This window comes from Amblyomma mixtum, chromosome 1 (genome assembly GCF_055824585.1).
Source record: "Amblyomma mixtum isolate Tamu chromosome 1, ASM5582458v1, whole genome shotgun sequence".
Lineage (NCBI taxonomy): Eukaryota > Metazoa > Arthropoda > Arachnida > Ixodida > Ixodidae > Amblyomma > Amblyomma mixtum.
In genome coordinates, this window is record NC_143012.1 from 179,098,840 (window position 1) to 179,123,900 (window position 25,061).

Here is a 25,061-nt window from a genome sequence, read left to right on the forward strand (position 1 = left end):
AATCATACCTTGATGGAAACCACATTACTAGCGGTTTTTTGAGGCGACCTAAAACTTTTTCATTGACACTTTCTTCCTGAAGTCAATAATTAAAAAGTTAGCTAATTAAGCTTAATTAACGTTGAAGAACGAAAAAAATGCTTAAGATTAGGCCACGCGACTCATCACCACCCTCAGTTGGTTTCATTGGACTAGGACACTCCCATCTTTTTTAAAAGGTTGGTTACATTCAGCTGGGACACCCAGTCTGTATGTATATATATATATATATATAGCAAACAAGGGAAGGGGAATGAGGGGCTCGTTATAAATATGACAGAAGCCAACAGCCACAGAAACCAAGGGGCACAGGGAATTTTTTTTTATTTATTTATTTTGTGGTGTTGATCAATTTAGAATATTACTGAATATGTTATTGCTTAAAGAAAATTGATTAGAAAAGCAGAAGAAAAAACAACCATATGCCGCCGGTGGGATCCCACCGGCGAAACACTGGCCACAATTACAGGCCTCCTTTAAAGACCATGCACTGGACGTTCTAGAATGGGTGCAACTCAGTCACTGTGCAAGTGTCTATATGAGCGAGTTTTCTGCACTTTTTACACGAGGCAAGGCAAAGTCGTAAGAGGCATGCCTCTGCCCGCACAACTGTGTTTTACAGGTCTTCTATTTAGAGTACAAGTAGGACAGAAAAAAACTTAACGGGCAGAATAAACATATTATTTATTCTAAAAAAAAAAAAAGTGAAAGAAGCCATCCCGCCGGCCAGTCGTCTTCAGTGTCCTCCCAGGGAGAGGTATATCTACAGAATGGAGCAGAGGCCACCGATCGGGGCCCCATGTCTCAGGGTCACCTGCGAGAAATAACGAAAAAAGTTAGGCTCACTGCAAATGGCCCCCTAGGACTGGAAAACGCAATGATTTCCACAGCCAACATTCACGTCCGACTGGCACGGAAAGAAGCTGCAATGCCACCTCCTAACAGTGATGAGGTAAACCTGAGAGAGTGTTCAGTCGGAATCAGTCGCGTAGTGACCACGAGCAGGGTGCAGCAGAAAATAAAATAAAAGTTGGACTGTATATAATAATAATAATAATAATAATAATAATAATAATAATAATAATAATAACAAGTGGTTTATTAGGAAAAGAAACTGTCTCACGTATCTCGATGGACACCTGAAGCACGCCGTGAGGGAAGGGATAAAGGAGGGAAAGACAGAAGAAAGGAGAGGTGCCGTAGCCGAAGGCTCCGGAGTAATTTCGGCCACCTGGGGATCTTTAACGTGCAATGACATCGCACAGCACATGGGCGCCTTCTGCATTTCGCCTCCACTGAAACGTGGCCGCCGCGGTCGGTTTAGAACCTGGGTACTCCGACTCAATAGCCGAGTGCCCTAACCACTGAGCCACCGTGGCAGGTCCGATATGGTTTTTGTGAAGAAGCGGCCAGGTTACAATTAGGTTGCTTTAGAACCTAGACGCTGCACCAAGGTGAGTCTCAGTTCGCTTGGAAGTGCAGCCTCTCCAGCACTGTGCGTAAATGCAACACCAACCGTACTCTAGCATGCATGATAGTATGAGGCTGCCTCGCGAAAATAAAAAGGAAGCTTTTTATTTCAATTGCAACTTCTTTTTATGCTGCGTTTTCTTTTGTTTGGACTTTTTCTTGATTGATAGCTTTACTGGTCTAAAAAATAAACACCAGTGAAGAGACCGTCGAGATGTGCGAGGCGCCGGAAAAAGCCACCGTCCCCCTCCCTCCACAAAATACATAAGCGCAGGTCTTTCACAAGCAAAACACTTTACAACTTTCTGTCAGAGAGTGCGGGAAATGTACGCGGACGCCCATTTTATGCCAAAAACTGCCCTTTCTATGGTGCATTTCGGTTCATCAATTCCTCGTAAGTGTGCCAGATGCTGGCACATTATTGCTCTCACCGACATGCTAACAAGTCAAAACAGCGCTCCCCAGCCCACTTGACCTGAGCGACACTGAAAGATGACTTGCATGTTAGGTAAGCTGCTTCCCTTACTTTAATGTTCCTGAAGAGGGACAGCACAAGCAGTTCACATTTTCAGTGCAACTGAAGAGCTGATAATGGCCACACCTGCCTGGTGCTTTTGCACATTTCTTTGGAGCAGCTTCTCTTTCCAAAAAAAACAATGACACCAGCATGCCCATATATCCACACCTCTTCTAGCAAACCCTGCAGCACAACTATGCTGGTCAGAAAAGAGAAATTATCAACAGCACCACAATGTGCTTAATAAAATTGATCCACAGGCTTCAGTGGAACCCCCCACCCCCACCTTCCCCCCTACTGGATCAGTTGCAACAGCTAAAACGCTTAACCAGCAGAGCCAGAGGTTGCAGGCCACCTGGTAGCAAGAGTAGCACGTGCACCTGGTGTGTCACCCTGTGAGGAACTGGCTTCCTTCTCTTTGTTTTGAAGAACATGATCTGTGTACACCCCGCATTGGGAGTGTCTCAGCCCCTTCCTCAACAATGCCTAGATATACCACTCCCCCCAAGAGCAATATGTGCAGCCTAACACTTCTGCGATTACCTTAACAGATTCTAGTGACCAGTTCTGGCAAAGCAAGGTGCTAAGTCCAGCATCTCTGCTGCTTGTGTGTGCAATTGCTTCCAGAGTTTTTGATTGGTTTATGGGGGTTTAACGTCCCAAAGCGACTCAGGCTATGAGGGATGCCGTAGTGAAGGTCTCTGGAAATTTTGACCACCTGGGGTTCTTTAACGTGCACCGACACCAACTGTCTGATGCTGCTCACATTACAAATGCCCTCTTTGCATCACCCATCACTTTTCCTTGGTTACGTCCACTGATCTTTAGTGACTTCTCCACTTCCAACCTGAAACGCCTATCTGCCAGTTGTGACACTGCCAGATCCACGCTGCACAAGGGCCACCCCTATCATTAAAAGAATGTTCAGATGACCCTACAGCACATTCTTTAACAACAATGTTGGCAAAGGATCAATGAGATTACTAATACTAAATGCTGCCAAATTAGCCCAACTGCCTTTCTTGTCATTTTATGTTGATCCATTTGCCGCTGTCGTTGAATGCACTGTCCCCAAGGCTTGCACAGAAGAAAGGCCTCCTGGCTGCTTGAAGGAGGAAGCAGTTCGCATAGCCGCCCTCGTGCCCAGTCCTGAATGAATGCAGCAGGGCCTGATGTGTCACTGGCATTGCTTGGTTCTCACAAGGCAGTGTTACTGCCTTGCAGCTTCAGTTTTAGTGGCATACTTTCAGGAGGGGCCAAAGACCAGCCTCGACATGAAGACTGCTGCTGATTCAAATGCAACATAGCGTATAAGACACACAAACTGTGCTTGCCTTCTGGATGACTACGGACCTAAACAACTCACACAAATCCCCAAGCATTCCATGCGGTTATTGCCAGAGCTCTGATGCTGCACACATGCACTTTACATTGACGGGGAGCCTTTAATACGTATGAGAGAAGCATGCGTCAGTTGGCTCCTAAAAACAAAGCGCCAAAAACAGTAGGCGAAAGCGCCAAGGCGCTTCTTGTGCAACAAGTTATTTAATCACGGCACCAGAGACACAGAAGTGCCAGGATGCAGTCACCTGCTGAGACTGTGGTCGCGTGCGTGCAGGTGCAACTTGGCCTCCTCGGGCAGCGGCTCGAAGAAGGGGTGGTCGAGGGCCTCTCGCAACGTGATTCGTTGTGAGGGTTCGTACGCCAGCATCTGGGAGATGAGGTGGAAGAGCTGCCGGCTGGACTCGTCCTCCATGGACATGTATCGCTGCAAATGCACAACCGGCAGTGCCGTGAACAAAGTATGCGCCAGGTGAACACCTGCCTCCCCAAAACATGCGGGCCGAGCGCCACTGTCCGGGCACTACTCACCTGAAGTGGTTTGCAGTTCTCCTTCACGTAACGGCCCGCAGAGCTCTTCTCGTCCCAGTCTAGGCGGCCGTGGTAGAAGTACTTGGTCCTGCATCAGGAGCAACACACCAAACATACAGGATTTCTGCCTTGCAACGATTATTCGTCAGCTTCCAAGGCAACAGAGGCCAGCAAAAACACTGTTCAGAAACAAGAATGTTTTTACTACCAGGAACCAATGACATGCACACCTATAGGAGCTGCGTATTAACCAAAAATAAGTAAGTTGTTGCTAAATGATGACAGAGTTTTGCCTAAAAGAAGAGAAACAGGAACCTAATAGGGTGAAACACATATTTAACAAGAAGTGGTCTAATATGACATCCAATATCATATCTTACCACAATGAATCAGTATTTTAGCATTAAAATCCACACCTAACAAAAAAAAAATATGGAGGGCTCTGAAGAGTTGCTTACATGCTTGGAATGCGAAAGCACTGTCTCATTGTCACCTCTGTTGTGACATTCATTAAAGATTCTCTCCTTGGCAATGACACATCTACTCGTCAGCATACAGTAGTAAGGAAACGCCTACACCAGGTTCACCTTTATTCACTAAGATCTAACGCCGTTTTGTAGCCTATTGGTTGCATGCTCACCTCGCAACATTAAGGTTCTTGGTTCAATTCTCCACACCTTTAGAAGAAATTTTATTCTTTTTACTTAGCTGCAGACATCCCTATCCTATGGCTGAAGCTGTGCAAGAGCATGGTGACGTCACAGGAAGTTCGTGCCATGGACGCCGACAGACAGTGGCTTTTGTGCTAACAGGACAAAGTGCTTCTCCAGCCACTACGAAATAAGACATCAATGGCAGGTCTGCCGAGATGTATGTGCTTCCCACAATTTTGACACAGTCCAATGGCTAAACTACTAGGCCCGCAACAGAAAGCTCTCAATATAAACCGTGGACATATGTGTTCAATGCAACTCTAATGCCAGCCTCATAAATAAAGTGACTACCTAGTTTTACAGAATGTTGAACAGTTTTTTTGGGGGACAGTGAACATGCAGCAGTGATTAGCAGGAGACTGTTAGGAATTGAATAGTACCATTACAGAAGTGTAGACACCTAATTTTGGTGGCATGTTTTTTCCTTGGCAGTGATGCGCAAGACATTACTATACATGGATCACCATGTGGTTATTCACAACCGCTTAATAACTTATAACCCAATTTTTTCCACGCTGTTTCGGTTTCAATAACTCCGTGATATCGAAGTTGCGTTCAGGTCACGTAAGGCATGCAAAAGCTGCAACATAATCGCTGCTTCTTCATTCATTGTCATTCCAGCTATTGAGGCTGGCTGGCTTTAGCATTGCAGTGAATTAAACAATAAAGCAGCGATTATGTAACACTTTTTTCATGCCTCACGTGACCTATACACAACTTTGACATCACAGCTACCACTTGGCAGTGGAAACCTAAAGTGAACAGCATGTATGAAAAATTGGATTAGAAATTATTTAGTGGTCGTACGCAAATATCATGTGGTAATCGATCTGTACTAATGCCTTATACAACATTACAAAGAAAACATACACCCAAAAACTATGTATGTATACTTCCTTGAACTACCGATAGTTGTTTTTGAAACGACTAGTTTTGACAGACTGTAACACCAGCTTCTGCCTGATACCAAATGAACTGCATTTTCAATCGGTTTATTCTACAGAACTGCTAGCAAAGAAGTGGCAAAGGACTTATGAAAAAATTAGGTTCAATGGAGTGTTTCCTTTCCAAAGAGTTGCTCAATAATTGCAAATTAAGCAGTTGCTGCAGGACCCTGCAACTAAACCGCCCCTAACTAAAACACCAGCACATCTGATTAATCAGTGGAAGCCATGGCAAATGCGAGTTATAACATCCTCTTGTCAAGTTTTTGAAAGGAAGCTTGCCAACCACATGTTCATGAAATCAACCCCAATCTATGAGCTGCACGTTTCAAAAGTCAGGCAGGAACTGCATAAAATAAAAAAGTGAATGATGTTGGCACAACAATAACGCACCTACTATAACTACTCTAAAACCCTATGTTGGCACAACATACGGTTTAGCTGAGCACTTTTGATTCCTTCCTCCCACCCCTTCCGAGTGTTAGGTTACGGGGACGAAAAGTCTCGCAACACAAAATCCCAATTCATTACAAGTGCGTGGACAGAATCCAAAAAGCATTTTGGGCTCATACACCAAATTCAAATTCGGGAAACAACTGGCAGACATGCAGCCAATACTCGAACGCCAATACTGAAAGCCTGTGGAAATAACCTCTCATTTCACTATGAATTTAACGCTACTTCGCAAGCCACATTATTCATAACTGACAAACGATTGGTGAACAAGCCTTGTGCTCTCTCCCATCTCCTCACCACAAAGCTAGTGCTCTGATGTCTTGTTCTGTAACAATGGATCTATACTTTTGATGTTCATAAGCCTAGATCAACAACATTTTGCTAGGACAATATGGCGTCAGAACTGGTAGCAGGTTCAAATATGCAGTCCCCTCCTCCCCCTTTTAACAAAACAAAAACCTCCAACAATGTCAGGCCCCTGTAAAAGGGAGCACGGTGTTATTTACCTCTTAATTCCTCTCAGTGACTCAATATGGGCATATACCAACAGAAATCCATGCGCTTCGTTTCTTGAGAGTTCATTCTCAGATGCTACTGATGCTCCAGTTTCTGAGAACACCTTATGTAGCCCATTGTACTATGAAAATGCTGTCTAAAGCCCGTACAAAGTCGAACATGTCATATTAGTCATACTGTACAGGAGAACGACCCTACCACTGACCAAGTAACTCCCTGCTTGCTTGGGCAATATTAGGCAGTGAAAAAAAATTGGCAGGTGGCAGACTTGAGATACAAAGGTGTGGATAGACTCCCTATTCCTGCACTGGACATGATGGGGCTATTGATATCATGGTGGCCATGATGCAATGGCATGGGACACACGCGAAGAAAGTGTGCAGAATGCATTTCATCTTTTAAGCTGCAAAATCTACTGACACACTTCACCAATTTCATGAGAGAACTATAAAAACAAAAAAGGGAAGAAAGCTACGCTACAAGGCTGCATTAATAACATGTTAGAAATTTCCAGGGCAAGGTGAAAAGAAAGTACTGTGTGTACCAGAAGCCAGCCTTGGGCACAAAAAGAAAAAAATTCAATGCTGCAAGTACTGCCCAAATGTAGAAGTCCATAAGCTGTAGTCACGTTTATAACTCCACGGCAATCCAATTACACATCAGTGCACGGTCTTCATGGTGGAGACAGTTCCAACTTGAATTAGGATGCCAATGAACTTCTCAAATTCAAAGCTCCAAATTCAAGCAACCAGGAATACGCAACTCCTCTAGCAGCCACGCCACCAGAGTGAGGTGGGTGCCAGAGCAGTCAGAGGCAGATCCAGCCAGGCATGAAAGGAATGCCTCATTTTCACCAGCTGAATAAACACACAGCACCTTTTGAAAGCCCCCCAATGAAATTGGCTGGAGGTACTGTCACTCCCGATTCTTTTGCCATTACAAACGCTGGCCAGGTTGGCGCGTGACCTTTTCCGTACTACTACACCAAGATACGAGGAGGCTCCTGACAAAACTGCACATTGCTAGCCGCAGGCTGCGACAGTGCAGGCAGCCTTCAAAGTGTCAAACGCAAGAAGTTACACTTCATCTCACAATCACAAGTTGTTTGCAGCACTTGAAAGGTAAAGCTATCTCGTTCAATCAGGGCCAAGGGAGACAACAAATAGTTCCTCAAATATTTGGGCAGTGTTGTGACTATTTTTTAAAATAGTTATTGCCTTCATTGAAAAGGTGGTTCAGCATGGTGTTTCGAACGTACAACTAGTATTTCATTCACTGCGGAAGCCTGCTACGAAGTGGTGCGTCGCCATTCGTGAAATATGGCATCTGCTGAATCAGCAGTCTCTCCTGTGCGCAGCCACTGGTTCTTGTTCCTTCCCCGGGATGGAGCCACCAGCCATGGGGTAAGGGGCACGGAGGAACATGTTTTGCGGTGCACGCCGTTCTGACTGGCTCAGATTGCCACAGCCTTCGCAGCACTGCACACAACTTGTGAGGCAAAGTACAGACAAGGCAAGCAGCTTACTTGGTTTTGCGGCACATGCGGTAGGGAAGTGGCCCCAAGATGCGCTCCATCATGGCCAGGTGCTCGCGGTTGTCGTGCGTCTGGAACAACGTCACGCCCAGGTACAGCTCGAACAGGATGCAGCCCACACTCCAGACATCACAGCTCTGGCTCCAGCCCATCTCGAGGATCACCTCGGGTGCCCGGTAGTGCCGTGTCGACACAATGGTGGAGTGGTGCTCCTCGTCGAAGGTGGCCGACCCAAAGTCGATGAGCCGGATGGTGGTGTCCTTGACGCGCCGCACATCCCGCTTCTTCTTGGCGTTGTAGCTGATGTCATAGTCCGAGTTCACAAACAGGATGTTCTCGGGCTTGAGGTCGGTGTGCGTCAGCTGCTTCTCGTGCAGGAACATGACCGAGTAGCAGAGCTGGTAGCCTATGTGCCGCACCTGGTCGATCGGGTACGGCTGGTAGTGGTTGTCTTTCTGCACACGCACAACCCAGGGTTGCACCCATTGCAGTCAGGCGAGGGAAGACGCAATGCTCTTGCAGTGTGCATATTTTCCTGCTGCCAGCGCTTCAGCAAAGCACACCTCCTAACGGAAGTTTCTATTGTGTTTTTATGGTGCAATTTCAATTAACCATATACTGTTGAATTCAGAAAGAACTAAACTGCGAAGCTATTCGTTTTTTTTTGTTTGGCTCAAACATTTCAAATTTTGTGGCCCATAATGACAGTTAACTATGCTTCATAATTATGGCACTTGGACAAAATTTTACATTTCTATATGATGATGTACTTCAACAACAATATAATTAGCAAAGCACCAGATCGCAGCTCTTTAGCCAGAGGTTCATTTCAATCGAAACCAAAAAGTGAAGAACGAGTCTTAACAACCCGCAAAAATTAGGCTTCTTACTAAACAATTAGGCTTCAGTTTTCTGATAATGTGGGAACTAATTGAGATATACTGAAAACAATTATATATTTGAAACAAGGAACAAGAAACACACATGCACACAAGAATTTCATTACGATACCTTCAACGTTCATTTCAAGACCTGCGTCTACCCTAAAGACGAATTCTTGGATAAGATGAACGATGTGAGATCATTTGGTCGGTTTCCCACAGCACTCAATGTGAAAAAAGCCACTTAAGTGAACAGTTTCGTATGTGCTTCGGTTAAGACTAACCTTCACAGTGACCGCGAACCATGACGACCCCGCGGAACGGAAACTCACAGGGCATCTGCAGAATTTATTTTCGAAACAAAGGAAGAAGAGACACATGTACACACCTAATTTCATTACGATATCTTTAATAATGAAAATGTTCATTTCAAGACCTGCGTCTACCCTCAAGACGAATTCTCGGATAAGGCGAACGATACTGTGGAACGGAAAAGCTGCAGCACTCTAGTGTCTGCAACACCAAACAAATGTCAATTCAAAGATGAATATTACCTTGATGTTATATTAATGGTTTAAATTTCATTCTGCCTATTCTGTTGTCGTTACTCGGAGTGCATCACGACATACTGGAAGTCGAGAGTTCGACGAAAACTCGTCTGGTCGGGGACAAACATGTTGACGATGAAGATGGAACGCCGACCAAAGAAAAACAAAAACAGACGTTTTGGCTTCCGTACGGGAGCCTTGTTCACATTGAAATGAAGCAAGTAGCTCAGTGGCATTACATATGCTTGAAAAGAGGGCGCAGGGAGCGTGCGTAGATTGGGTTCAGATTTCCATCGTTGCGGTTGAGGGTGTGACTAGTAGTTTGGATGATTAATGATTCCAAGTGCAATCATTAATCATCCAATCTGAACCCAATCTACGCACGCTCCCTGCGTCCTCTTTTCAAGCATATGTAATGCCACTGAGCTACTTGCTTCATTTCAATGCGAACAAGGCTCCCGTACGGGAGCCGAAACGTCTGTTTTTGTTTTTGTTTTTCTTTGGGCGGCGTTCCATCTTCATCGTCAACATACTGGAAGTGTTCGCTGAAATGAAGTGTCGAATTTTATGCATGGGACAGGAGATTGCACTTTGTCCCACTGCAATGCCACTGCGGCCTTGTAAGGGCCTCCAGGCACTTTTCAAGCTGTCGTAGAACAGCTTTTTTCGCCTGGGGGCGTTCAACCTCGAGTTGAAAAATAAATGAACTGAATTGAATTTCACTGCCTTTTCGCCAATCTCCTACACCCCTGTACTAGTAGTCTCAATGAAAGTTCTTGATCTCCAATGCACTATGCAGGGTGTGCGCGCACACAGGGGGGGGTGAAGCTCACCAGGAAGTCGAAGACGCTCAGGCCCAGCATCTCGAAGGCCAGGCACATGTGGCCGTGGTAGTCGAACCAGTCCAGCATCCGAACACACAAGCTGCAAGGAGCGGAGGACGACCTGCGTTAGCGCCATTAGCACCCCGAGCACTGGCTCAGCCGCCCGGGACACTCACTGTTTGCCCGACGGATCCCACTTGGCCAGCTTCTCGAGGACATTGATCTCCAGGCGTGCAGCCTCGCGGTACTTCTCCACATTCTTGATTATCTTCAATGCCATTGTCTGGTCCCTGCAGCAAACAGATGCACCAGCCCTGCTGTTGACACACTTCCAATCGTGCCCAAAAGCCGCACGTGGTGGGTTGCACAAGGCCAGAAAAGAATACCTGCTGCATTAACATTCTCTACTAGCTGCATAAAATCGCCCTCGATGGAGTAAAAATGTAAGATGGAACTCGAGAGAAGCGTTGTGGAACAGGGATCGGAACAGCCACACAGAGTGCACTACCTTTTCAAAGCATGTAGAAGATGAAAACGTGCTCACAAGACAAATTTCAACCACTTAGAATCCCAAACATCACCAGATTTCCAAGCAGTGCTGAGGAACATCTTGGTCTGGTCCAATGTTTTAGGGGCACCCCCAAGGCGGAGTAGATTTGTAATAAGGGAGTAATACCTCACTGATGTCCTGCCGAGCGCAGCCTTACGGCTACAAAGGAAAGCTATGCAGCTTTCTCAGAAACTTCGTAGTTAAAGAAAGATCCGTCCTGGTCCGGAGTTCGAACCCAGGACCACCGTTTCACATGAGCCGTATGGCTGCGCTCAGGTGGATGGCAATGAGTGATTACCCTCTTATTACATCGTCTTGGTTTCTGTCCCATCTGGTTGAAGGGCCCCTGACCACCCTCTCTGATCTACATTTGCGACTCTGGAGGTTTGTCAAGCAGTCTCTCTGTGATGCGTGGCAGCAAAAAAGTTCCGAAAAGACGCATTCACCAGCAGAGTTACAGCTGCCTCAATGAAGTGACTTCACCATACGTCTCTCTGCCAAGCCCTCTTCAAATCGGTTTCTCAACTGTCCAAGCAACAAGCCTTCGCAGGTGCAATTTCCCTTTCGTGTCTGCTTTCAGAGGGAGGCATGGAGCATTTCAGATGCCTACTTCATAGCCACACCTTGCCAGGCAGGCCTTTTTTTTTGTAGGGAGGGGGGGGGGGGGGGGGTCGTTCTCTGGCTTAAGAGGAGCTTCTGTGCGCTTGTCCGTGTGACCCTGTCCTCTCAAGAGAGAGCTTCGTGCGTCACAGCATGTGCAAAACAAGATTCTCAATATAGGAAGGCAGAGTACGGCAACATGCGAGAAACTTGCCAAGACTGTGCACGTGCCATGCGATGAACAACAAACAAAGGGCATGGTAGTACTCACACCACACAGAAATTAAGGAACCAGGGCAAATATCTAAGAAGTGTGTTCTGTTCCGTTTCTTTTTCACAATGAACGATGCAACAAGAAAGAGCAAGCCCAACTGGCAGAAAATGAGATGGCATCCCTCATTCATTGGCCAGAATGACGGGCCAATGAACTGCAGTCCGCTGTGCCACCACAGAAAAGCCAGCGAAAAGGATGAAGAGGTTGGCTTTGTCAAAAGAGAGCACCAAAGGCTTTTGAATAACTTTTACCGCCTCTCAGGCTGCGCGTGGTCCAAATATTTTGCACTGGGCTAATTTATTTCCTATGTCCAAATCCTGGCCAGGGGTCCTTTAACATGCATGCAAGAAACAGCATGAAAACTTGTGGCTCTGCAAAAATGACCCAAATTTAATTAATAACTCCCAGCCGTTGGTATCAGAGACTTGTATTTGCAATTGTAGAATGACAAGATCCAAAACAAAGTGATCAAAGGCGAGGGCTGAACCACGCATGAAATGCTCAGGTTGCCGCAAAAAGCACTCCAAAGGAACCCTTCAGTTCCACTGAATCCAGACTGAGAATCCTCAACTAAGGCAATGGCAAACGGAGAGGACAACCTGCAATCTACAGACTTTTCAAAGTAATTCCACAGACTTCCGTGTAAGCGAAATTACTTCACGAGTACGAGACAACTGCACCAAGAAATATCAGAGCAGGAAGCAATGATTGCAAAAGTAAAGGGGTTTCAGTTCAAAGGTGCAACCTGGGCAGCCAGACACACGGGAGGGGGAAAGAGGCTCCTCTAACTTGGCAACACACGAGTCCAAAAGTTAAGACTGTGACCTGCGCCACCGGCAAGGGAAGGGAGCAAAAGTTGCCTCCAGTTGTCCCAACCGTGTCACGCAATGCAAATAAAAAGGCCACCGTTCTCCCTCAAAAATGTGCCAGTGTTTCAAATAGGCCACCGCCAGGAGTCCCCCCCACCAGCGCCCTGGCAGCCGCGACCGCACCTCCTTTTTTCAGCGCTGCACCACCGCTTTCACCCAGTGGCCCAGCACACGAACCGCAACCGCAGCCAGAGCATGCCAAAATGCAAGCTGCCAGCGTCACGCGCTCAGTGACAGGAGCAAGCCAAGAAAGATGCCGTCACACGCTGGCGCAAGGGGAACTAAACAGATGTGAGCGCCGCAGAGCGAGGGGGAGGGACTGAGGGAGAGGGGGAAGGCGGCCATTTTTAGCACGCCCAGCACCCTCGCCACGCACACCGCGCACGCGGGTCAAAAACAACAGACGCTTGGCCTTGTGACACCTGCAGACCAGCGGCCTGCCATTACCGTCCACCAACAATATCACACAAGCACTGATGCTCCCCATGCAGTGGATAACATGCCTGCTGCTCAATATTCCCTAAAGTGTCTCAGGTCTGTGAGCATCTTCAAAGCAGCAAGGCTACCCAAAAGCTCCCCTGGCATTAGTCAAGGGGGAAAGCAACGGCAAGTTCAGGCTCAGCAGCAATGAGTCCTAAACACCAAGCACTGCTGCAAGGCATCTTCAAATGGCACAAATCTTGCACACACACAGCTCATTCCTCAGTCGGTACAAAAAGACAAGCTACAGCAATGATTCTTTTCGGAGCAGTACAACTCCTACTATATCTAGCAAGCAATGGTGAGCACAGCACAGGTACCACAAATAGCATCAGGAGCCAATCTCACTGCACTAGCAGTGTAAACATGATACACCTTCATGCTACTGCCAGCTAAAGAATGTCAAAACTTATGCAGCCGCGCTCAAAATAAGTGTGCAGCCACTACTCACGTGTGCATGTCGATCACCTTGACCACCTTGCCAAAGGTCCCCTCACCCAGGGTGGTGACAATCTTGTCTGCAAGAGGCACAGGAAAAAGCCCACAGGGGGCCCCCGGTCAGCGCCCCCAGATGAGCCCACAAATCACGTGATTAAATGCGTGCCCCGCACCCCCCTTGCCCCCCCTAGGAGTCAATTTACAGGGCCCCCGATAAGAGAAGGGAGGACCAATACATCTGTCCTGGAGCACGTCTCCCGGCCGGTACACCAGATGGCCCTCTTCGTCGTCCTCCACGCTTGGGGGCCTCCGCACGGGCGACTGCCGCCACCACCGCATCCGCCAGCATCAGCAGCCAAACAGCATCGGCAGCCACCAAACACCAGCGGGACCACCCCGAGCACAAACGGCAAGCCGGATATCGCCGCCGGTCACCCATCGGTCAGGAAGTGGGGGGGCGCAAGTCACGCAAACCCGCATGAAGAAGACAACAACAGAGAGGAGGAGAGGCACCAGGGGGCCTTCCGTCAGCTGGCCCCTGTCTCACATCACACACAAGTGAGCCCAGCCCCCCTCCCCCCAGCATGCCATCAAAAGCACCCATTTACATCCACGAGCTCCTCTTCGGCCGAGGTGCGCCTGCGGCGGCGAGCCAGCCGAGCCAGCAGCCCCGGACAGAAACCCCCCACTCGGGGGGGCGGAAAGACCCCCCAGCCCCACATCCTGCGGGCGGAGAGCCCACTGCTCCTCACCTGAGCAGCGTCGGCCGACATGCCCGCAGCTGCAGCCCCCGCGGCGCCAGAGGAGGAAGGACTGCGGCCTACCATTTGCCAGAGACGACGCAAAAAGGGAACCCCCCGGAACACGACTGGCCGCCGGCGGCGGCGGGAGCGCGCGCGCGAACCGCGAGAGAAGGCCCGCCCCGAAAATAGCCGCGGTCCCCCCTCCTCCCCCCGGGGTCTAAATACGCGGCGCCCGGGCCGCCACTCACCCGCGAGTGGTGTCCGCGGTGGTCCCGGCGGCGCGTGCTGCGCCGGCTGCTGTGCGGGCTCGAGCGCCGCCGGCGGTGGTGCGAAGGCCGGCTTGGGGTCTCCTCGTCCGAGTGGCGCCGGTGGCTGCTGCGAGGAGGAGAAGGAACCAGGTGTGACGACCTGCCGTCGTCACTCGGCGGCCCGGCCGGTTACATCATTCCCCTCTTTTTGCGACCCCCCGGGAGACATTCCTCAAGGAGCACAGCCCTGGTCCAACGAGGGTACAACGCTGACCATGCGCGTCCACAACTGGGAGCGGCCGGCGACGCACGCGACGGACGGCATCCGGTACCGGGAAGCGGACAAGGCTTAAGGGTAGTCGGCAGAGAGCGTACACGGCCACCGAGCTCATGCTTGCCGCTTCACTCGTTACGACGGATGCACGGCCGTGAAAGTGACAGATGCGACGTTCACGTAGCTAGAGCGTGGTTCATTACGTGCCGCGTACTGTGAAAACTGAGTCGGCGACTGCCCAATAGGCGTGAAAGTACTAATTAGCAGCACCCGACTTGTGAACCACGCAAGGCACTATCATCGCCGCAAGTTCACGGGATGTCCGATTACGCAACTCTTGCATGCGGCCCGGAATTGAGTGAGCCACTCTCGACTTGTACTACGCACGGCGCACGCCGTACACACAGTTCCGGAATGGGGCATGGCACCGTTCGGGCGTCCGCCGAGATATGCGAGACACTGCGCCATACCCTTTCCTCAAAAACCAATTTAATTAAGTCGCAATTCCTACAGGCCTGGCGCTCTGCAAACTTCTGGCGCCGGTGGCACGGCACAATATTAGTAACACACCGCTGTGACGAAATAATCAGCCGTCTCGTCCCCTCAAGCCAGTTGCTAGGCATTCCCTGCCTGCTGGTATCTTCTGAACTGAGCGGCTACGTTACGAGCGCTGTAGCCTCGCAACAGGGATCGGCGCAATAAAACAGTGTCGGCGTCACCGCGGTTTAAAATGGCCAGTAGTGGCGACACATGTATCTGATTTGTAAGCACACCGGAAACAAGGTCTTGCCTCCGAGTTTACTGTTATACGCAGGATGAACCGAAGACCTTGCAATAGGCCTACCGCGATTCCTCCTGCGTCCCTCCCTTGATCGATCGGAGGGCGGTGCTCACAGCCACGTTAACTTCAAGTGGCGTGCCCCTTCGATGTTACGAAATGCATACATAAGCCGGCAGAAACACCTTGGGAGCCACACTCAATCTGAAGCACGGCCTCCGAGATCATTCGCTATCTCGGGGGCCATGTCTGAAGCAAATTAGAAGGCTTTTCCTCCCACAGATGGCGCCAGTTATGCGCAGTGCCTACGGCCCCGAGAGGAAGGCGCGCTTCTGTCCCGAAAAGTGCGTCACATTCGATTCGGTGCGGATGCACGATCAATCAGCACTCTGAATCCAGACTACAGCAAAATACGCGCTGCATGAGCTCAAGAAGAGGTCCCACGGCAGAGCTGCGTCAGCTGTTAGCCTAACGTAGAACTGCAGTCGTCTGTGCTACTCTACTCTATCGCGGCATGCACTCTTTTTCTTCGTCGCTCGGCGAGAGAAAAATGATAGCCATCGCGAACGAAGCGGAAGTCATTTGAGAGAGGGACGAAGCAAAAGAAAATGCATCCCACGGTACAACAGCGCAGGCAGTTTGAACCGGCCGTACTAGCACTGCCGCGCGTCACCAGCGGACATTATAACTTCCTGTGCGCTTAGTTTCGGTTTCGTGCGGGACAATGCGCCAGGTTTACCTGCGCACAAGAGCCTTAAAGGTGCACTGAAGAGGAATCTGAACTTGTATTTTTAGCTCTGGAACTTGATCTACACGTACCGAGCGTTCTTTGAAACTTCGAATTATTGCCCTGCGCGGCCGATTTCCCCAATTTAAAACAGATTAACGTCGGGCTCCCGCCTTTTTTTTTTTTTGAACTCCCCGCAAACGGTGGGAGGAGTCGACCAACCTTTCACCCACTCCCGTGGCGGCTTGCCGCTCTGCCATCGGCGGAGTGATACGTAGTGATCGGCGAAAGCAAGGAGTCCACGCGTATTTTATTTCCGTGGGCCTAATTTGCAGCTATGTAGTCTCTCACCAGCCCTGTTTATTCACGTAAACCTAAAAGAAAGAAACTAAAAGCGAAAGCAAAGCCGCCACGCGACTGCCTGAAAGGCAATCCACGCGTTGGTCGACTCCTCCCACCGTATGTGGGGAATTGAAAAAAAAAAAAAAATTGGCAGTGGCTTAGCTCGGGCTAAGCCTGGACATACAAGCGAAAAGCTGCAGTTATGCTCCGTTTGACGTCATGGCTGTCGCAGTTCGCGCACAATGCACTGGGAGTACTACGGTAGCGGTGTAGATTTTGAGCCAACTCCCTCGCTACCACTTCTGGGTCTTTTCTTCCTTCCATGGCGAATGTCTGCGTCTCTTCTACGGCCGCCGCCGCCGCTCACACGTGCGTTCTCGCAACGCCTTGCGAAAGAACCTTGGGACGGCGGCGTTGGTAGACCGCGCAGCAGCGGCAAGGGGTAAAACGGTGGCGAGGAGAAGAGGGCGATGGAGCGCGCGCCGCGGCGCGCGGCCTCTTTTATGTCCGCCGCCGCCGCTCGGGCGTTATCGCAACGTTTTGCGATAACGCGATAAGAACCGCCAGCAGCGGCGAAGGGTAAACAGGTGGCGAGGAGAAGGGGTGGCGAGGAGGAGGAAGGGCGCCAAGGGGTGGCTCACGCGAAGTTGACGAGCCTAGTGAAGCTTTTCGCTTCAAAAGGCGGCAGCCGGACGTTAATCCGATTTAATTAAGGAAATCGCCCGCACAGGGCATAAATTGAGGTTTCTAAGAACGCTGGGAACTTGTAGATCCGAGTTCCCGCGGCAAAAAGGCAAGTGCAGATTCCTCTTCAGTGCACCTATAAGGACTTTTTATCTCAGTTTATAACTAAAACTGATATGGCGACAGATTTTCCGTGGTTATGCGATCTTGTGATTGGCACCAACCATCAGACTGCAAAAACTCAAGAATTAACATATTTGTTTATTTAACTGGTGCGATTTTTCAAGTAACTGATGTCTACCACTGCTGACAGTTTTTCTGTGGGGATTTTGCTCCACTTCGACCATTCTTTTTTTTTTTTAGGAATTCTTCAAAGTGCTCACTGGCCCACTTTTCGCAAAGCCATTCAAATTCCCACTGCTCCGCACGATGGAAACCTACTGCCAGGGAAGCTTAGTCATACTCCAATAATGTGAGCCCCACAGAGGATGAGCATGGCTTTGATTGCTCCGTACGACACCTAGAGTCCAGCGAAGCAGAAACTGGGGACGAACCAGTCGCATTTCACAAGCTCAGAGTCCGCAGTCTTGCCAAAAGGCTGCACACCTTCTGGTGTTTCAGAAACAGCGATCCGAAGCATCTCTAAGAGTATATGATGAAGCAAGATTCCGGGAGTCTAGGGGTCATACCATCATGGCTCAATCAGAACTCGTGATCTGAATAAATTGTCCACTGAAACACGCTACAGTTTCGTGGAACACAACAGCCTGCTCAAGACTGGCAACTGCAATATGCCATTATACATACAAAGTGAAGAAGTCACTCAGGCGTGTTCAGAAAATGCTGCTGACAACCAGCTTTTCTCCCTTCAAATTTAGGGAACACTCCTGCACAGGCTCATGCAAACCAGGAGATGGTTTGGGCCTTAATGGGTTAAAAAGGTTGTCTGGGTCACCTGCAAAGCTTTCTACCTCCGTAACTACATGCATGGCAAGGCAAAACACAGTATACAACTAAACAGTATGTGTTGCACAACAGGAGGGATGTGGCACAAAATGCTGCAACCACAAGCAACAGTGCTTGCACTCTTCCACCTGATGATCTAGCAGTAGTCGAACTGTTACATCCCCACCAGAAGTCTCATGGTCCGGTTCGAAGCGCGTATAGAACGCCTTTTTCCGAATACCTGTCGAGACTACACCGAACCAAGGACACCTGCCGGCAAGTTTTAAGAATGCCAGCCATTTAAAGTACAGTAGCTGACCGACTGATAATTCGTACCTGGGCAATACTTTGGACTATAACAAGACAGCGTATGCCAACCCTAGAACAGGGAAACTGAGAGCCATTGAAGACAACCGCCTCCCACATGTTTCTCATCTCGATCCACCATGCCATCAGAGACTGTTCGCCATCAGATTCATTGGATTTACCGCAATCCTCCTTTCCACGCCAACGGATGCATGGCTGGCCCTGACCGACATTCCCCGCACTACAATCACATCCATGGACACCAAGTGTAGCCGCCTTCGCAATCTTGTTAAGTGGCAGATAAACCTTTTGCATAGTTGGCATAGCAAACTTCGCAGATAATGTGAAGCAATAGTTTCTGGAACTCATTTTGAAGCAACATCTGGGGCATATACGCAGGTCCTAGAGGAAAGCCCGGAGGCTTTGGAATCCCACTGCTCTATGTTTTAGAAACATTGGGCCACGGCAGCCATGATTCAACTATGGCACAGGGAAAAGAAATGTGGTTATTCATAAACTTGTCCAGTGACTATTTTCACATAGCGCAAACCGCCATCACTACCACATGCCATCAGTGCACATGCGCAGTTCGCCCCGACGAAGCACCACGCTCCCAGCAATGGGAGCACGTATAGACCAATCAGAGCTTCGTGTTGCGTTTGAAACCACATTACTAAGGAGACGGAGCATTTGGAACATGGTGAATCAGTGCTCATTAGTTTTACTCTGCACTACCATGGGATCCCGTCCGCCAGTTGCGCTCACCACTCAAGTTTCTAAATGCTTGCAGCATGCGCCCACACCCACAGTGCTAACCACACTGAATGCAGGTGACAAACCCCCAGCAGTTTGTCTTTTAACTATTGCAAAAGAATGCCCAACTGACACATTGTGGCAACGTTTTGAGGAGTTCATGATCAGCTATTTCTTAAAACACCACCATTCTAGACAAACAAATTGTGAGCAGCTTACAGTAGACCTATTTCAACTGTCATCAAAAAAAGAAAAGTAAATGGTTTGCCGATAAAAACTGGAATGCAATTCTTCTAATGCGCCAATTAATCACTATTATCTTCATAATCAGCCAGACTACGGCCACTGCAAGACAAAGGCCTCTTGCATATTTTCCCAATTAATGAACCTTTTTATTTAGTCTTTCTCCTTCATTTCGTCTACGCAACGCACTGCCATCCCCTGCTAACCTTGCCTTCCAGTTCATTACCCTTAACGACTATCAGCTATCTTAGCCATTAGCATTATATGCCCTGCCCACCAAGTTCATTTCTTTTTGATTTAGACTAGGACGTCATTATCGCGCATTTGTTCCCTGACGAATTCTGCTCAGTTATTGTCCTTTTAACTTTACACCTAACAGACCATGGCAAACCAAATTTCATAACACTGTTATCAATGTTTGCCCAGTTGAGACTCCATCTGCTTAACTACCGACTGAACTCAAGTGTTTTCCATGTGCACTGAATGAAGGAGTCAACTGGGTCAGCAGCACAACCCCATTAGGATTGGAACAAGCGTTAAAATTTATGCTTGCCAGTAAATCAACAATTTCTCAACAGGCAAGATGCCGAGCGTCACTGAAGCCACAAACGGCGAAAAGCTCCCAGTGGACTTTGCAGAGCAGCTGTTGCGCACGTGACACAGTTTGGCCACTATCACTATCTGCAGAAAGCAGATGAGTGGATTGTCTATTGAGCAGGCGCATTTCAAGAGTGGACTATGAATCAATCCCGGTCTGCTTCACGAAAATAAAAATTACCTATACTGTTCATATTGTCACGACCAGAGGAGCCGTGAAGGTAGACGTCAGAAAGAACCCAAGACCGGGAGCCTTCTTTTTAATTATCGAGCCAGCTTCCACGACACAGAACAGAACAGCGCGCCACGAGAGCCCACCGCCGCTTCGTCGTCGTCTTCGACTCAGCGCGGAGGCCGCGCGGCGCGTTAGGCGCGTGGCACCAAGACTGCCACCTCAGACAGTGGAGAATAGTAAAGTTCTATTGCCACCAAGAAACTATTCCATGAAAAAGTGCACCCCAGTGTTTCAAAAAGTGCACTTGCACACTCTTCTCACACACAGTTCTTGAAACAGCCATCCCTAATCAATCCTGGGTTTCACATTTGTTTTCCACACCATGTCAGGATTCAAGCCCCAGTAACCGCTGCTTGTGTGAACCCATGCTTACAGGCAAGGTGGTAAAACTGCAACTGCTGAACTTCATGGCACGAAACAAAGGAAGACAAGGCAGAGTGCTGCTTCCAAAAAACATTTATTGAAAAACAAAAAACTCATGCCGAGGTGCTGCGTTCCCTGCCCTGAGGCACAGGTCCTCCTTAACGAGACGTGGATTGAAAGAATCATTGCAAAAGCACACACACATAACACAAGTCCAGCTGTGGCCCGGTTCATCATCAAGAATGTACACAAGCTGGTTAGACCAAAAGCTGATGGCAGGACAGAAAAGATTTAGTCTGCCGACTGCGGAAGAAAGGGCGACCTACTGGGGTGTGGTGGTTAATTCACATGCAGGGGGCAGAAAGCGGGAAAGGTTATTGCCTTCCTCAAAAGCCAGCTTACTCTGCAATCGCCCCTTTCTTTTTTTAACATTACGCACTACACTAGAGCCGAGCCTTACCTAGGCCACTTGTAGAAACGTTCTGCTCGCACGCATAGTAAGAGAAGCCCCATGCCGAGAACAAAAGCCCTGAGCTTTGAATTACCTGTTCTGGCACGTCACATGATGGGTTCACTCACAGGATCAAGGCTGCCCTAAGCTTTCACTGTAAAAAAAAACAAAGGTATATACGTTCTAAAAATGCTAGTGAACAGGATCGATCCTTAACAGTTCTCACGGGCCGAAAACTTCATGCACCCTTTCTCTTTGCAATATGGATGCAATGCAAAGTATATCTGGCAAACCTTTCAACTCGCCGATGTCATTCTTGATCACTGAACCAGGGTCACAGCTGGGTCTGCAACACATGTCAACTGCTTTTGCAATGGTTTCTCTGGACACCCGCTGTGCTTGAACCAGAACTGTGCTCCAAGCTAGGATTGCATACGCGCAACACACACACGTCTGGGGAAGGACTGCTAAACCATGACTAATATGAAATGCTTGATCCATGGCCCCGCAGTAGTATCCCCAACTTACCAAAACGTAAATCCTGATGCCTCATTTGAGTGTTTTCCACAGTTCAACTCATGCCCCAAACCAAGTAAGTGGGTAGACAAAAGAGGTGTGTGGGCTTGACCTATGCTTCAGTGTGTGCTTCCCACCTTCAATCCACTAATAGCACACAAGCTGAGGCAATGACGCACCGAAGTGGGGTGCCAGTAGTGACAAAGCTTCGTCCTCATAACACAAATGAAATGAATTTGGCAATCTCCTACCAAAGACACTCGCAACCACACATGTAATGAGTCCCCTTATGCTAAAGGGACCCTGAAATGATATTGATTGGCATATTGTAGTGGAACACTCCTGTAGAGATGATCTTTGTGGGTATTCGAGTCAAATTTGAAAGATCTGCATGGACCCTATAATTTAGATTAATTTTTAAAGATCACTGCTCGCAGTAGCTCGCAACTGATTAGGACGACACACCTCAATGCGCGTCCCCTATCCTGATGACGTCAGAAGGCAGACGAGGAGAGCTTGAAAGCTGGCTCTTGATCTCTTTACATATCTGCTGCACTAGAATATGCCCATCAAAATCATTTAAGGGTACCTTTAAGGATCCCCCACTCCTAAGAACTTCTCCCAGTGTAATCCCGAATATGTCAAGCGCGATGCTGACAACTGAGCATTGTACAAGGAGGGCCATGAAAGCCTCTGGAAGTGCTGACAACCCCCCCATCCAAGCCCCGAGGACTCACGCTTTAGCAAGCCGCTTGCGCTTGTGCCGGTAGCTACTCTCCGAAGAGCTGTAGGAGTCGCAGCTCTCCGACCGATGACGCCTTCGAGGCATGGCTGCTACCTGCAGGAATGTGCGGACACTTCGTATTAGCCCAGGTGCTTGGCAGTGGTAAGAATGTACCGTGCAGCCTTGCTGTCAACACTAAGGCTAAACCCAGTGAAGACACCATCAGCAGGGCCTTCCTCATAATTTGAAATTCGAAGAAACTTTGCTGGTTGCAACGACACTCTGAGACATCTACTCTGCTGTCCTCGACAGGCTTTTTTTCTTATGTGAGAATTAATGTTTCCAGAAGTCATATCCAGCTGCAGATTAATGTTGACTCGGATATATTTTCAACACCTGGATCCAACAAACACGCGTGCATACACATGCACACATATACAAGTATATATACAAGTATACAAGTTTAGGGCACTGTTGTCATTACAATATGGTTCACCATAGCCTCAGTTGGTTCACTTCGTTTTGTATATTGTGTATTTAGCCCTGTTCCTTTTTTTTTTTGCATGCACTTTGTTCTGTTAATAGCCTTCTGCCATCGTACCCATTCAATGTTTCTACGAAGGGTGATGTTCTAGTTCATATCTTTGTGTTTCCATGAAATGTTTTTTGACTGTTTTTGTGAATTTATTCGTTTTGGTGTTGGTATTCCTAATTATTGTATTGTTTCGCTTTTTTGAATCATGTATTTTCTTGCAGCTAGTTTTTTTTTTTTTGCAATCATGCGTATCATTTTTTGTAGGCATGCCTATGTATGCGTTAACCCCATTTTTGTAAGTTTCATTTTATATCTATGTACCACTCCCCTCAATAATGCCCTGTGGGCCATGAGGGTATCAGAAATAAATAAATAAATAAATATAAAATAGGTACAAACAACAGAATAGAGGTCTTGTATGCCCACACTTTGAATATCCTGCATGAGCTGCCAGGTAATCTACAATCGAATTCTCCGCATACACTTACAAGCATTTTCAGCCACGGCTGGTTCAATCACTGTTGCTAAACGATTTACTTTGTCGATGGTTCCGTCTTCCATGTAAGATGGTAGGCTAAAGCGCGAAGCTAAAACCGCAGCAGACAGCACCTTTCCTCGTGTACTACATAACAGTGGACAAGTACCATGTGCACAATGCATCACTATGCAAACTGCTGTGCCTGTGCAAAATTTGTAAGCTGACAAACCAGTCATATGGATGAATGTTGACTCAATAAGTGTCTGGAGAACTCCACTAGTTACTCTTGACTACTGCCACTAATTACAAAAGGATATCCACGGGGCACATTAGGGTAGACAAACATTTGCCCTAGATATTTATGCCCATGTTGCCTAAACACTGGGCTTGTTTCTTGAGAGCGACTGTTGGGCTATTTCGAGTTGCATTCCTCTGGATCACCAACAAAGCGGTGTATGCTAGTGATGCCTTGTGCTGTATCTGTCCTCATGTGTGCACTTGCGATCTCAAGGAACTGTTCACTGAATACGGCCGAACTTGTTTCAAGACCCTCGAACATCGTAATGCCGCGCTTGCTTTTTCCACGATCAATGCAGCCAGCATGTCGGGGTAGTAACAGCGGGCCCCAAAACGCGTCATTTGCATGTCCTCCAAATGAACGTTCTATCGCGCCCACTTTCGCCGCACCTTGCATTTTTTCGCACTAGCACAGGAGGCCCTACGGCACTCGCGTGACGCTTGCCAGACGCGACAGCTATGGTCAGGATGTGCAACTGCGATGCTTTCACAACTATGGCCGCCCGACCGCGGAACGCCATTTTGTCGCCATCCTCGCCAGCCCGCACATTAACACGAAAAAAGATTTAATCGTCATTACAATATCTAGCCACGGCGCCCGAGTTTGTCAGAGAAGAGAAGTCAGTGACAAGCGCAATGGCCTAACCGACATCGGAGCGGTGGGCAGAACGCTCCAGAGAAAGCAACGGCGAATATTGAACGGCCGTGGAGACCCGAGGACTTCCCGATGCTATGAACTCCAGGCACGCGAAGCCTAACACGCGGTATCCAAGCGCGCGTTTTTTGGCCGTCTAGGACACCAAGAGCGCCTACACGTGGAAGTTCCGCGGCGAGAGCCGCTCCTGACACGATGCTGCTAAATCTGGCCAGGTGGAAGGCGCAGAAAACGTGCGACGCTGGATGGCGGGGCTCCGTCCCAGACAAGTGGTCGCGCATACATTCGAGTAGGCCTCACCTTTGTGACGCTTCGACGACACCCAGAAAGTTCAGTCAGTGGGCGATGTTCTTTCTTCTTGCCCCTTGCACCTTCCAGAGGATCCGGATCACCCGCAAATCTGCTCAGCGCGCTAATAACTCGCTTAGCGATGAATTCGGTCCAAGACCAAAATGGCGCAGTTAGCAACTGGGCAGACGAGCGAATCCGGAACGAATTAACAAATATACAAAACAAAATGCAGTCACTTTTTTATCTTTTTTACTTGTTCACACGAAGTAAAAAAATTTGTTTAATAAATAATGTTTAATGTTTAATAAATTTGTTTAAGTAATAAACTAAACAATTTATGTCAGGCTATTA

The 25,061-nt window shown here is 48.3% G+C and overlaps 1 protein-coding gene across 7 annotated transcripts; it reads right to left on the reverse strand.

The window, feature by feature from the left end:
• Positions 1 to 698: 698 nt before the first annotated feature.
• Doa (CDC like kinase darkener of apricot) lies at positions 699 to 24,924 on the reverse strand. Of its 7 annotated transcripts, none has more exons than XM_089559880.1 (11): positions 24,720 to 24,924; positions 22,468 to 22,568; positions 14,517 to 14,640; positions 13,762 to 13,846; positions 13,539 to 13,605; positions 10,491 to 10,604; positions 10,324 to 10,435; positions 8,053 to 8,516; positions 3,899 to 3,986; positions 3,616 to 3,794; positions 699 to 853 (listed from the first exon to the last, which is right to left on the reverse strand). In XM_089559880.1, the coding sequence occupies exons 2-11, from the start codon at positions 22,557 to 22,559 to the stop codon at positions 850 to 852; spliced, it is 1,329 nt and encodes a 442-aa protein (XP_089416006.1). In that variant the 5' UTR covers positions 22,560 to 22,568; positions 24,720 to 24,924; the 3' UTR covers positions 699 to 849. The 7 variants fall into 7 exon arrangements, with proteins under 7 accessions (XP_089416006.1, XP_089416013.1, XP_089415991.1 ...); XM_089559887.1 differs by having other exon boundaries at positions 10,324 to 10,414; positions 14,517 to 14,643; XM_089559865.1 differs by having other exon boundaries at positions 14,517 to 14,643.
• Positions 24,925 to 25,061: the final 137 nt, after the last annotated feature.

Bases quoted from the DNA above. Each gene is read 5' to 3' on its own strand.
- Doa (XM_089559865.1), bottom strand. From the start codon at position 22,559: ATGCCTCGAAGGCGTCATCGGTCGGAGAGCTGCGACTCCTACAGCTCT. The intron at 13,606-13,761 runs GTATTGGTCCTC...TGCCTCTTGCAG, and splicing joins AGACGTGCTCCAGGACAGAT to ACAAGATTGTCACCACCCTG. The intron at 10,605-13,538 runs GTGAGTAGTGGC...TGTTTGCTGCAG, and splicing joins AAGGTGATCGACATGCACAC to GGACCAGACAATGGCATTGA.